Source organism: Nesoenas mayeri (genome assembly GCF_963082525.1).
Source record: "Nesoenas mayeri genome assembly, chromosome: 17".
NCBI classification, from domain to species: domain Eukaryota; kingdom Metazoa; phylum Chordata; class Aves; order Columbiformes; family Columbidae; genus Nesoenas; species Nesoenas mayeri.
This window is the reverse complement of record NC_137565.1, coordinates 12,888,302-12,902,631: the sequence shown is the minus strand read 5'-3', so window position 1 is coordinate 12,902,631 and position 14,330 is coordinate 12,888,302. Positions and strand designations below refer to the sequence as shown.

General features: G+C 63.2%; 2 protein-coding genes across 2 annotated transcripts; both read left to right on the top strand.

The window, feature by feature from the left end:
- Positions 1 to 3,556: 3,556 nt before the first annotated feature.
- On the top strand, positions 3,557 to 5,102 carry LOC308046909 (uncharacterized protein; the record flags this gene model as incomplete). Its single annotated transcript, XM_080355010.1, has 3 exons — positions 3,557 to 3,593; positions 4,407 to 4,543; positions 4,647 to 5,102. 3 exons carry the CDS (start codon positions 3,557 to 3,559, stop codon positions 5,100 to 5,102), a joined length of 630 nt encoding a protein of 209 aa, XP_080211136.1.
- Positions 5,103 to 10,652: 5,550 nt separating this feature from the next.
- LIF (LIF interleukin 6 family cytokine) lies at positions 10,653 to 13,103 on the top strand (the record flags this gene model as incomplete). Its single annotated transcript, XM_080355473.1, is given in 4 exon segments — positions 10,653 to 10,671; positions 12,296 to 12,474; positions 12,667 to 12,742; positions 12,745 to 13,103. Coding segments are annotated over 4 exon segments (633 nt in total).
- Positions 13,104 to 14,330: the final 1,227 nt, after the last annotated feature.

Genomic DNA, 14,330 nt, shown 5'->3' with positions numbered 1-14,330 from the left:
TTTCAATTTCGAGGCTCCTGCAGTGTGGGGCAGAGCCGGGTGCAGCGTCACTCCCTGTCTGCTGGGGACATGGGCGACGGTGGCTTCAGGAACCCAGTGGCCTAGTGACGGTGGGACAGTGTCCTGTGGGAGGGCGAGCTGTCCCGGCCATGCCACCCCGTGAGGGACGCCAAAGGGCAGCACCTGCCACCCTCTGTCCCCTCGGGAGGGGAGCAGGTGTCCCCAGGGACCTGCTGGTTGGGGGACATGCAGAGAGCAGTGATGTGCCACCATGGTGCTGGGGTGACAGCCCGGGGCTGGCAGGGCATGTCCCCACGCCCTGTGTGTGTCCCCATGGGTGATCCCTTTGAGTGGGGCTGTGATGCTCTAGGCCCACCCTGGTCTGGCCTCATGGGGGGTGAAAATGTCCCCAGAGCTGCGGGTCCCCTCGCACCCCGAAAATCTCCCAGGGAGAGAATGGGGGTGCTGTGGTTCAGCTCCAGCCTGGTGTCACCTCCGGGGTGGCCCTGTGCCCCTGCCTGGGCTGTGGCCTATTGAGGGGGAGCGACGGTGAACCCCCCAACTCCTTCCAAGCTATATTTTCACATAGTTTTTAATAAGTCAATAAAAGTTCTATTATTTGTATGTCTCTGTAGCTGGGGGGGTGGCCCAGGGCCAGTCCCCAGGGTGGTGGCACTGTGCGGGGTGGGAATGGCTGGGATGTGACAGGGGGATGGGGCACTCCCCGTGTCCCCACTGTGAGGTGACCAGGACAGGACAAGCTCACCTGCCACATTCTTGGGGAAAAAAGGGCAAAGGCTGCAGCCCCCAGCAAATCACCAGCCCTGGGGAAACTGAGGCACAGGCCCCGCTCCTCCATTTCTGCCCTGCCCCATGCTGGACCCGCTCCCAGCTCTGGGGGAAACTGCAGCACAAAGAGCCGAACTTGACCCCAGGCCTGGGGATGCCCCTATTGTGTTGCCACTGTGTCCCCACGTCCTCTCCTGTTGCCACCCCCCACAAAGCGGGGTGTGTGAGGTCAGGGCTGTCACCTCCTGGGGTGTCTGGGAGCTCCTGTCACCCCCTTGGTGGCTGGGGCTGCGTGGTGGTGGCCTTATCCCCCATGTCCCCAGCCCCTGGGTGTCCCTGGGGACCACGGCTCGTCAGGAGCACAAGCACAGCAGAAACCCCTTTGGGTCTGTTCCCCAGGGCGGGCGGCTCCGCAGGGCTCAGCGCGGTTGGCAAACGTGGCTCTGCCCCCATCCCGTCCCCCAAAACCAGCCCCGCGCCCCTGTGCACCAGGCGGGAGCGTGTGCGGGTCCCGGCGTGTCCCCCCGCGTCACCCCTCGGGTTCCTGCCGCCTCCCAGGGCACTTCTTTCCTGTCTCGTTCTCTTGTCCGCAGTCATGAGATGCCGGTGACGTGCGCCCAAGTGATGAAGAAATTTCAGCCGGCCCATGCGGTCACCGGCGCTATTTTTGTCCCCGTTGGGTATTGCACAGCCACCCGCTTTGCTCCAGCAAGGCGGCCACTGCCCAGCCCAGCAGGGACCCTGTGCGCCTCTCTGGGAGGTGACAGTGACGTGCAGAGAGACCAGGGCCACCTCTGGCTGTGGGGATCTGAGGGTGGGTGCGATCTACCTGTGTGGTCCTGCTCACCTGGCCAGGGTGTCCGGGGCTCCTGCTGCAGCATCACGCTCGCTGGAGGGTCCCTGGGGTCAGAGAGAGAGAGATGGAGGCATGGATAGATGGATGGATGCATGGATAGATGGATGGATGAATGGATGGATGGATGGATGGATGGATGGATGGATGGATGGACATGGACATGGACAAACGGATGGAAGAATGGATAGGTGGATGCATGTATGAGTGGATGGATGGATGGATGGATGGATGGATGGATAAATGGACAGACAGGTGGATGTGCATACATACAGATAAATGAGTGGATGAACGATTGGTTCATTGTATGGATGATGGACAGACAGGTTGCTGGACAGCTGGACAGAAAGAAGTATGGGTGGATGGGCAGATGGATGGATGGACAGCTGGCTAACAGACTGCCTAGACAGACAGACAGACAGATGGACAAGCTGCTTCAGCCAAGCAGGCTGGGGAGAAGAGGGTGTTCTCCTGGCTCCTCCGCCCCCTCAGGCACCGCCCTGCCCACCCTGAGCCCCCTGGCCCAGCCACGACCTCTGCTGGGGACACCCTGAGGAGGAGGAGGCGGCCGGGGGAGGAAGCAGCGCCAGCCCTGCGCCCAGCAGGGAATCCTGGAGCTCGTGGGGCGGCTGGGGAGGGGACATTCTGGGAAAAGACAACATTTCTTCTTGTGGAAAGGAATCACAGCCGCATGGTTCCACCCCGGAGCAGAGGTTGTGGCTGGGTTGTCAGCCCATGCTGCTGCAAAACCCTCGGAACCTGCAAACTGAGTGCGGGGCGGCTTGTGATGGGCACCAGCATCACCCGGATTGCGCTGTATCTCAAAGAGCTGATAAAATATATTCATTTTTATAGGAAGGAAAAAGCCCCTGTCAGTGCCGGGCTCCACCTGCGGGGAAAGGGGAGCTGGGGTGCACGGGGGTTGCAGCGGGTGCTGCCGGCTGTGCTGGGCGCTGTGCTGGGCGCTGTGCACGCCGGGCTGTGCCGCGGTGGCATTGCACAAGGCTGCCACGGCAGCAGGGACAGCTGCCGGCACTGCTGCCCACAAGGGCCTTCCGCTGCCCGGCCCTGCGCCCTTGGGCAACACCCGGGGCCCCACGCATGTCCCGGGGTGGCCTTTTGGCACCGGGCGGCTGTGATTCCTCCCTGGGGTCACCCATGGGTGCTGCCTGGATGAACCATGCCACTCTGTGTCCCCTGCTTAGTCAGCACCCCCATTTGTCACCCAGAGGGGTGGTATGAGGGGATGGATGGCCAGAGCATCCTCGGGAGCATCACCCAGTGCGGCGGCGCGGTGCGGTACCCAGCCGTGCCGAGATGCTCCGCACTTACCGAGCTTCAACCTCCCTCCTTCCCAGGCTTGATTTTCAGCTCTCATGGCTGGACTTGGTGCACGAAGCCTTTCACGATGTGACATGGGTGTCCCCACACGGCCAACGTCCCCAAGTGCCAGCCCTGCCACCGCCACCACCGTTACCTTCTTTTGCATTTGGGTTTTGAGGCAGACAGGCTGTTTGCAGTTCAGCCAGCGCACTGGGTGCCGAGCAGCAAACCTGGAGTAACTCAGAGCTGCCCTGTCCCAAGAAACCGGGTTTTTGGGCTCTGGCACAACCAGACCCAAGCCAAGCAGTGGGACCATGGGCTGGACCCACTGGGACTCCCTCGAGGAACTAAATCGAAGAATAAGCCCACGGGCAGTCCTGGCATCATTTCCTCTGCGGGGGTGACTCACCCCGCTCATTGGCCCTGGGGCCGTGGCTTCACTTCTCGCTGCCTTCCCGTTGGGTCTGGGTGCCTCCCGCGGAGGTGGGGGCAAATGGGCGCACTTTAAAAGGCGAGCTTCCCCATCGGGCCGGCAGTAAGGAAGTGGCTTGCGCGCCCGGCGGCCCCACGCCCAGACACCCCGTCCCGGCCATGCGGTGTGGCGGGTGGCCCTTGGGCATGCTGGCAGGTAGGTGGCTGCCGCGTCCCCAAACTGCCCTCTCGCTCGCGCGCCGGGGGCCGCGGGGAGAGCACGGTGGGGCCCGCGTGGGGATGGAGTCGGCGTGCTGCGGCTGATGGTGTCACCCAGGCTGTCCCTCCCTGTGCTGCCGCGGTGTCACCTCCCAAGGGTGCTGATGGGGGATGGGGATGATCCCCGCCATGGCATGTGGGATGGAGAGCACCAGGGATGGGCACCCAGGGATGCTGCCTTCATCTCAGGGCAGAAGGCATGCTGGGAGGGGGCGGGCAGGAGGGGACACGCGCTGGGGTCATTTTGGGGACAGATGGCAGAGAGTCAGAGGTCAGCTTGCTGGCATGGATCCTGCACACCCTGAAGCCCTTGAGCCAGGGACTGGATGCTGCGCGCTGATCCAGTGCCACCTCCTGAATCACCACTGGCACATGGCTCTGGGTGGCAGCAGGGCTGGGACAGCAATGGGCTGGAGCCAAGGGGCTGAATCCAGGAGTGTCACCGCTGTCCCCTCCTTTGCGGTGGCCTGTGCTGATGGGGGAGCTGCTTGGACAACCCCTGGCACTGGGCTGTGTCCCTGGCTGCTCCAGGGCATCTCCATCCTCCTCCTCCTCCCCACTGGGTCCCCAGCAGGCTCTTTGGTGCAGAGACTGGCTTGTTCCTGCAGCAGGACCAGGGACCGGTGCAGGGGGCACATGTACCTGGCACACACTGGTGCCGGGTGATGGGCATGGGGGGACTGGTGGGCTGGAGCCTCCCTACACCCAGCAGTGCCCCAGTGTCCCCCATGTCACTCCTCTTCCTCCCCAGCTGTCACCAAAGGACTCTTGATCCTCTGGGCAGTGCCTAGCCAGGGGGGACGGCCCCTGCCCCCCCCAACCCTGCAGCAGATCCAGGCGCTGGTGAGACACATGGCCGAGGACGCGCAGGAGCTTTTCACCTTTTACGTGAGTCCCATGCCTGTCCCCTCCGTGGGGGGATAATTCTGGCGAGGGGGTCCCACGCTGCTCCAGTCCAATGTCCCTGACTGTCCCCCCCGTCCCTGGGCAGGAGGAGAACCAGCACTTGGCCATCCACCACCTCTGCCGCACCAACCGCCCGCCCGAGTGGCTGCGGGGACCCGTGCTGGGCCCCGGGGGGCTGCGGGAGCTGCGAGGGACCATGACCCGCATGGCGCAGGCGCTGCAGGACATCACCGGCCACCAGCGCGACCTCAACCCCCCCGGCGCTGAAATCCTTCGCCGCTTGGCCAGCACCCACCTGAAGGTGCGGGGGCTCCTCAGCAACCTGGACGGGCTGTTCCCGGCCCCCAGCCCGGTCCCCGGCCACCGGCCGCCCCCCGGCCCCACGGCACCCACCAAGATCTTCCGGCAGAAGCTGGCGGGGTGCCGGATCCTCTGGAGCTATGCCCGCTTCATGGCCAAGCTCAGCGCACGGCTCGAGGCCCGGAGCCGCCGGGAGAAGCGGAGATCCCACCGGGGCCCACGGCCACCCACACGCTCGTAGTGCAGCTCCGGTGTCACCAGAGCTGTCCCCATCTCCATCATCTCCATCTTCACCCCCATCCCCAGATGGCAACTTGCCGGTGGGGACGCTCCTCAGGGACCCTCTGAGCTCCCAGGGGTGAGGACACGAGTGCGCTCGAAGCATCATCCATCGCCTCGGCTTACCGTGGGGACCCGGCTGTCCCCGTGCCACCGCGCGGCTGCAGGACAGCCCTGCTCCTGGCAACTCCCCTCGTCCTGCTCCACATTTCGGCAGTGCTGATGGGTGTCACACACTCGGGTTCACGCGGGTGTCCCCCGGGTGCCCAACGCTGCAGAATGGAGCCGTCCCTTGTCACCGAGTCCTGATGGATTTTCCAGTGATTCAGCGGGTCCGGTGACCCAGCCTGACTCAGCTGTGCTGCCGGCACCGGTGTGTGCCACCGGCACTGTCACCCCCTGCACCGCCCTGCCTGCACCTTCGGGGGGTTGTGCGCCCCAGGAAGTGTCTGGGAGCAGGACCCTGTGAGCCTGGTGTCCCTGTGAGCCTGGTGTCCCTGCGAGCCTGGTGTCCCCGTGAGCCTGGTGTCCTTGTAAACCTGGTGTCCCTGCAAAGCTGGTGTCCCTGTGAGCCTGGTGTCCCTGTGAGCCTGGTGTCCCTGCAAAGCTGGTGTCCCTGTGAGCCTGGTGTCCCTGTGAGCCTGGTGTCCCTGTAAACCTGGTGTCCCTGTAAACCTGGTGTCCCTATGAGCGTCGTGTCCCTGTGAGCCTGGTATCCCTGTAAACCTGGTGTCCCTGTGAGCCTGGTGTCCCTGTAAACCTGATGTCCCTGTAAACCTGGTGTCCCTGTGAGCGTGGTGTCCCTGTGAGCCTGGTGTCCCTGTAAACCTGGTGTCCCTGTGAGCTTGGTGTCTCTGTGAGCCTGGTGTCCCTGTAAAGCTGGTGTCCCTGTAAACCTGGTGTCCCTGTGAGCCTGGTGTCCCTGTAAAGCTGGTGTCCCTGTGAGTGCGGTGTCTCTGTGAGCCTTGTGTCCCTGTAAATGTGGTGTCCTTGCAGCCTGATGTCCCCATGAGCTTGGTTTCCCCATGACCTTGGTGTCCCCGTGAGCCTGGTGTCCCTGTGAGCTCAGCATCCCTGTGAGCTCCGTGTCCGTGCACACTCAGTGTCCCTACAAGCTCCATGTCCCTGTGCCCTTTGCTGTGCTTGTCCCTACACACTCATCCCCAGGCCCTCAGCACCTCTGTGCTCATCTCTGTGCCATCAGTGTCCCTGTGTGCTCAGTGTCTCTGTGCAGTGTCTCTGCTCACCCTCATGTGTTGGGTGACCCCCTGCTCTTGGTGTCCCCATGCTCCCAGCATCCCTGTGTCCTCAGGGACCCCCATGCTCTTCCATCTGTGCTCAGTGTCCCTGTACCCTCAGTGTCCCTGTGTCCCCAAGCCTCCGAGGCTGTGTCGGGCAGGGGCTTGGCTCTGGCCACTGTGCTGTGACAGTGGGTGACAGCACCCACCCCCTCCCCACTAATTTATACATTAATATTTGTGTGGTTGTGATATTTATTGAATCTTGGGGTTAATTTAATACATCCCTGCAGTGGGAGAAAAAATATTTAAGGACTTTTTAATATATAAATATCTATTTTTGTGATAACTTTTTTTGTATTGTGTTAAACTATGAATGTAACAAGGTGTTATTTATAAATATCAAGATTATTTTGTACTATGAGAAGGGCGGTGGTCACCCCGGGCTCGTGGCACCCCTGTATTTTTGTATAATGGCAGGAGAAAATAAAGAGCTGACTTTGGCCCACGGGCCACTGAGTGGTTGTGTCCCGGTGTCTGGGTGTCTGTGTGTCCGAGGCAGAGCAGGGCTGTGCCCGGTGTCCTCACCAGGGCAAGTGGCAGGTGGCACGGGATGTGGCATGGTGCTGGTGGCACAGGATGTGGCACAGCACAATGGCACACGGTACCCAACGAGAAGTGGCATCCGGCACATCGTGGTGCATGGCACAGCGTGGGCCGGCACATGGTGCAGTGTGGCACGTGATGTGACAAGGCGTGACGTGCCATGGCATGGCCTGGCACTACACAGCACGGCACCACGTGCCGCATGTCACACAGCCCCGTGTGCCACTCGGCACAGCTGCCGGGCCGTTGCGGGGACCAGGCCACCCCTCTGCCACCGGCCCCGCTGACTCAAAAATCCTAAGACCCGGTCATGTGGCACCGCAGAGTCACTCGTTCCTGCGTGTGCCGGTGCCACCGGGCTGCCCGGCACCGCTGCCTGAGTCAGTCACAGGGAGCATCGCTGCCGGGACGGCCACCGCCGCGCTGGCCCCTGCTGCCATTTGGGGACATTCCTGTTGGGGACAATGTCACCATGAAGCGCCCGGGCTGGCTTGCCGTGCCGTGGGTCACCGTGACCGTGACAGTGCCACCGCCCGCTGGCTGCCGAGCCACCCACCTGGCTCCGAGGAGGGGACGGCTTGCATGGGCTGCGGAGAGGAGGGCACAGGTATGTGACCCCCACCCAGGGAAGGGTGTGGAGGGGTGGGGGGACCCCCATGTGTGGGTGCACCCCGGGCTGAGTGTCACCAGAGGGATGCTGGTGGCCCTGGTGTCCCCGCAGGTCAGGGCCACCTGAGTGACCCTGCTGCCCACCCTGGAGCCACCTGGGAAAAGCCACCCCATGGTGGGGACATCCCTTGGCTGAGGTCCCCAAGGGAGCTGCTCACCCCACAGCCATGGGGACCCACTGCCTGGCTGGCAGGGAAAGCAGTGGGGTGACACCAGTGGGGTGACACCAGTGGGGCACAGGGCCGGGGAGGAGGCAGCCCCGGGCAGGGGAACATGGGGAGTCCAAGGGGAATTCGGTCCTGGCCGTTACTCAGCCCCGGGGTTTCCCAGGGAGGGACACCAGCCTTAGTCACCCCCCAGCACAGCCCCCCGGCCCCAAACCGGTGTGAGGGCTGAAATCTCAGTGTGTCCTCCACCCTGGGGACAGCACAGGGAGGGGTCCCAGAGGGACAGCACAACAAGGATGGGATGGGCATGGGGCAGGGGGGCAACTATGGGATGGAGCAGTTCTGGGATGGGGTTGGGGCAGGGGGGCGATTATGGGATAGAGACGAGGCAGGAGGGGGCAGTTCTGGGATGGAGAGGACAGGATGGGGGTGGGAATGGGGCCAGGGGGCAGTTCTGGGACAGAGATAGGGATGGGGGGCAGTTCTGGGCTGGCGACGGGGCGGTGGGCAATTATGGGATGGGGAGTGGTCAGTTCTGGGCTGGGGCAGCAGGGGGCAGCATGGGGACGGGGATGGGCGGGGGGGACACAAGGGGACAGGGATGGGGCGGGGGGGGCAGCTCTGGCGAGGGATGGGGCAGAGGCAGCTGCGGGGGAGCAGAGCAGCACCATGGCAGCGGTGGCCTTGCGACCCTCCTGGGCATGTCCCCATGTCGCCAGCTGGGATGGCAGCAGGGACAGGGGGACAAGCAGAGACAGAGGGACAACAGGGACAGCAGGGACAGAGGGACAGCAGGCAGCATTCAGCCAGGCAGGGCCACTGCCTCCTGCCCAACCTGCCCCCAACTCTGCTCCTGGGGTCCCCAAAGTGGGGACACCCAAGGAACACCCCACCAGCTTCCCATCCCCGCAGCCCCCGCCATGGGGAGGGCTGGATCGCCCCTCCGGTCCCCCCTTGGGACCCCCACCCTTGTCGCCACCTCGCCAGGCTCCTGCTGCCCGTGCCCAGGGGTGTCCGTGGGGGCACGTTCCCGCTCCCAAGCGCTGGGGAAGGGCATTTTCTGGGCATCCCTGGGAAATCGCCCCCGTCCAGCCCGCCCGGAGCAGGGACTGGGGTTTTCCTGCTGGAGCGCCCCGCTCTGCACAGGGGACACCCCCACCTTTTCATCCCCCCCGAAAAAGCCATTATAAAATGAACCCCCAAAGCCGGCCCATGTCCACGTTCCACCACTGCCGGAAAATTTGGAGAAAGGGCAGAAAACAGCAAATCTGCAGCAATTCCTGTGCAGGAGCCCCCGCTGGGGACGTTCCCATTAATTAAGAAACACCAGTTCCACAGCTAATTAAGTGCTGTCAGGCCAGCAGATATCCATTGATACGCAAGGTGCTGCTCACTGCGCCCCAATAAAACCAGGTGTGAGGCTGCAGGGGGTGAGACAGGGCTGGTCCCCCCCCCTCCACAGCCCCTCTGGCTCCCAGTCCCAGCCCAGTAAGGCCGGACTGGGCTGAAACCAGCTTTGGCTGCTGGGGCATCAATGCCACCTGGCAAACCAGGCTGGTCCCCAGGTTCCTGCATGGGGAAACTGAGGCAGCAGCTGTGTGACCAACCTCCCCTGCCCTGTTTCCCAGCACAGGGGGGGCCTGGTGTCCCCCCTCGATGTGTCCCCTGTCACGGGGACCAGCCGGGGTCGTGGTAGCGCTAGTGTCACCATTCCTTGACTGTCACTCCAGTGGTTTCACGCTGCCAGCACACCCAGGGCACAAACTTGCTAAACCTGATTAAAAGTTTCAGCTCGGGCCGTACCCTTGGTGAGAAAATATATATATATATTAAACAAACAAACAAACAAAATCCCTTTAACCTGATTTTCACCCAAATCAGGACGCAAACAGCCCTGTGGGACCCCCACGAAGGGTTGACCCCCTGCTTGTGTGTGACCCCACGTTGATTTTAGGATGTCGCCAACCAGCCCGTCGCTGCCCTGTCTGTCCTGCCTGCGCCGGGCAGGGGCCGCTCCTGCCCTGGAAGGGTTAACCCTGGGGGCCGGTCCGGCCTCTCCCCGCTCGGTGGGTTTGTCCATTTCTTTATCCCAGACAAAACCCACCCTTTTCATATTTTCACCCAAAGGGACAAGGTGGGCTGGGGGACGCCGGTACCATCGCGTCCATCCCACTGCGACCGGCGCTCCCGCACCCCTCCGGGGACCCCACCATCACCTCCGCTCACCTTTTATCCCTCCAACACCACCCCAAAACCCCTAATCAATTTCCCCCCCCACTCTTATTTTATTGATTGCTCCAGCAGCGGACGGGGAAGCCCCGGCCCGGGGAGGGGGACCCGGGGGTGAAAGTGCTTGTGGCTGGGTGAGTCACGGCCCCGCGCTCGCCATCGCGCCTCAACGCCGCCAGCGGCACCCGCCGCCCCCCGCGACGCCCCCGAACCCCACGTGCCGCCGCTCGCCTCCCCGGGAGGGCACAGCAATTCATATTCCCCCCCCAACTTCCCACCCACTTCCCCAGCACCTCCCCGACCCCGCGCGTGAAAAAAACACAAAACCCACAATCCCGGTGACATCAACTTTATCAGAAGTTTATTTCTAAGAATCATTCAGGATTTCCAAAGCCCTCGACTTCCTGATTTCCAGTTTCAATAGAAGTAACGATAGTGCTGCTCCCCCCCCGCGTCCCCCCCTCCTCCCCTTTCTTACAACACAGGCTGGCTGCCGGACCGGTATATAAACCCCGAGAAGTCCCCCAGTATGAACATGAATTTCTGAAAACGTCCTCTGCCAACACCAATCTCTATTAAGTTGCTCCCGGGACGCGGCTCACAATGAAGTTCGTACCGGCAGGTAAAAAAAGAGACAAGAAAACAAAATTCCAACTTGGCAGCAATGATTTCCCCTTCTCCCCACTTTTCCTTCCCCCCTTTCCGCGGGGATGCCCGGGCGGGCGGGCCGCGGTACCCGCAGCCAGGGCTCCCGCCGCGCCGCGCTCCCCCGGGACCAGCATCTCTGGGAATTGGCAGCGGGAGCGCGGCGCGGCGCTGGCGCGATGCAGCCACATCTGGACACTTATATAACTGGAATTGCTTCCAAACCAAAAAAAAAAAAGACAAGGGGGGGGGACTCTTTTTTTTAATTTGGGCTTTTTTGGCTTTTTTTTTTTTTGAATGTTGTCCCCCCTCCTGCTTTTCCTCCTGCTGGGTGTCTCGATGTCGCGAGCTGCACTGCCTGGGGAGCACCGGAGGGATGGGGAGGCTGCCAAGTGCAGGACGGGGGGTCGGGGCAGCGGCCACCACCCCAGAGGCCGTGCTGGGGGTCCCATGGGGCAGCACCCACCCGGGACCCCCCACCCATCCAGGACCCATGGGTGCTGAGCCCCACTCTGCCCAGCTGTGACATGGGGACACGGCAAGAGGGGCTTGCAGGGGGTCAGGGCAGCCGTGTCCCATGGGGGTGCGGGTCGGAAGGGTCCCCCCGTCCTCGTCCCGCGCAGGGGGGAGCGGCGGGTCAGGGCTCACAACACGCCCAGGTAAGTCCTTTCCCACCTGGGCAGGGTAAATAAAGGAAGGTTTGTATTACCCGGCACCGGCGGCACGTCGGAGGCGCTGACAAGTGTGGGCAGCTTCGGCGCTTGTCACGGCCGGGGACGTCACCTGGCAGCACCCCGGCGGCCTCCGGGCCCCCCAGGGACACGGCCAGGTCACCCACCAGCTGGGACCCCCGCAGGGACCTGTCCTGAGGACGCAGAGCACCATGGTGGGGCTCTGGATGGGCTTGGCCTCCCCGAGCAGGGGTGCTGCCTTGGGGGTCCCCATGGATGGGGGGCTGGAGCACCCCGCTCTCGCCCCATGGCAGGAGGGGGACGCCGGGGTGACCCAGCTGTGGGCAGCTCAAGGGTCCCCTTGTTCCGCGTCCAGGGATTTGCTGGCCGGCGTCTCTGGCAGCTGCGGCGGCTCTCCCAGGGCTCCCCCGGCGCAGCGCCCGCTTCGCAGACGGGGAAACTGAGGCAGGCGGCGGGGCCGGAGGCGGGAGGGAAGGGGGATGCCGGAGGCAGGTTTCCTTGCGGGCGCCCCGCTGAGTCAGCCGGGCCGGGGTGGGGCCTCGCTCCCGCAGGCCCGGCCGAGGATAACGGAGGGAAAAGCGCTTTGCATATTTGATTAAACCCAACAGGTCGTCACCGGGCCGGTTGCGAAATGTGGGAATGCCACGGGGCGCCCCGCCGGGAAGGGAGGCGGGGGAGCGCCTGCCGGGGGGCAGGTGAGGGCAACGGCAGCGCCACGGGACGGAGAAGTGGGGGGTCTGGGGCTGCCGGCCGAACCGGACCCTGACCTGAGCAGGACGGGTCCCCAGTCTGGCTGGACGCCCTGCCCTGGGGTGCCGGGGCTGGGGGCACCCCGGGAGGATGCTCTGCACCATCATGGACCAGCACCGGCTCGGTGCCCACCATGACGTCCCCTCTCTCCCCGCACAGGCGTCGTGCCCTTCGTGGCCCTGCTCCTGCTGCAGCGGCGGCCGGTGGCCGGGCGGGCGCTGCTGGTGACCGGCTCCAGCTGCCCCGGCCACGGCTTGTGCCGCTCCAACGTCCAGGAGCAGACCCGCAGGCAGGTCGCGCTGCTCAACGCCACCGCCCAGGACCTCTTCAGCCTCTACGTAAGTGACATTCGGGAACGGCCGGGACCTGTTTGTTCCAAGTGTGTGAGGAGGGAGGGCTGGGGACGCCATGGGGATGCTGCTTGCTGCTTCGAGCGCACAAAGCGGGAGGGCTGGGGATGCCACAGGGATGGTGACAGAAGTGGGGGGACAGACAGGGGACACTGGGGTGACACTGGCCTCTCTCCCCAGCTGAAGTGCCAGGGAGAGCCGTTCAGCAGCGAGGCCGACAAGCTCTGCAACCCCAGCGGTGCCATCTTCCCACCGTTCGCGTCAACCGGACGAGCGAGAGGAAGGAGGTGATGGTGGCCATGTACCAGCTCTTCGCCTTCCTCAACGCCTCGCTGGGGAACATCACGCGCGACCAGGAGGAGCTCAACCCCACAGCCAAGGAGCTCCTCGACCGGCTCCACAACACCACCAAGACCACCCGGGGCCTCATCTCCAACCTCACCTGCCTCCTCTGCAAGAACTACAACATCTTCCAGGTGGACGTCAGCTACGGGGAGAGCTCCAAGGGCAAGGGCACCTTCAGGAAGAAGCAGCAGGGCTGCCAGGTGCTCAGGAAGTACGTGCAGGTCATCGCCCAGGCGGCCCGTGTCCTCCTACCTCATCTCAGCCCCCCCTGAGCGCCCGCCCCCGCTCCTCCACCCACCCCCAGCGCTTGGTGAGGACACGGAGCTGGCCGTGCCGCCCCCGCACCGCTGCCTCCTGACCTCCTGCCTTCCTATTTATTACCCTGGACCCTGCACTGGCCCCATCCACCCTTTGGTGATTTATTTGCCCCTTCTGGGGTGAACTTCGCAGCCCGGTGTGTCCCGGGTGGAGCAGAACGAGGGGGGCGGCATCCAGCGGGACGAGGCAGCGCATCCCTGGGCTCAGCAGCAGAGGTGACACCGGGGCACGGGCCGGTCCCGGGATGCGCCTGGGCCATTCCCGTCCTCCCACGGGGTGCGGGGACACGGGGGGGCTGTGAGGGGCTGGACTGTGTCCCCCATGGCCTGTCCCCTCCATCACGGAGAGCAACCCTATGGACATCCTCGAGCATCATCCAAAGCCTGTACTTCCCTGGGAAAAAGGATTGGGATGAAGGACACTGGGATTCCACTGCTGATGGGGACACGGGGACACGCTCCCCATGCACATTTTTGGGGCTGGGCTCCCCTACAAGGAGCTGAACTGAGGGTACGGGGGTGGCCGCAGCGGTCGGGGCTGGGTCCCGCTATCTCAAACGAGGCCACTCGCTGGGGACAGAGCTGGTGGCCACCCCACCAGAGAACACCGTCTGCCCCACCGGGGAGCATCGTCCGTCCCACCGGGGAGCATCATATGCCCCGCGCGGGCACGGCGGGGCAGGGAGAGCCTGTCTCTCCCCTTCGGAAAAGTGCTTTTCATGTCAGAAGGGCTCTGAATGTACCAGTGGCCCAGCCACGGGCTGGGTTGTGCACGGCCAAACGTGCGTCTCTGGCACGGGGCCGTGGGGACGCAGAGACGTGGGGGTGCGGGGACGGGCCCAGGCCGGTGGCCGGAGGCGCTGGCTCGCTCCTGGCACCGGAGCGGCTGCGAGGGTTATTTATTGCCTCGGTGGACAGCCCAGCATGCACTGAGTGCTCTGACCTGACTTTTAATAATGTTATTAATAATAATAATAATTAATAATAATTAATAATAAGATTTGTGGTAATATATATATATATATAGAAGTCTATTTAAATATTTATTTTTTTATACTTCTTGTCCCCCTTTTTTAAATAAACCAACAGAAACAGACTGGATTTGGCTCCTCTTTGCTGGGTTCCCTTCATGCTCACCCTTACCCTCAGGCTGCCCCCAACACCCCCAAGCGTTGCTGGGGC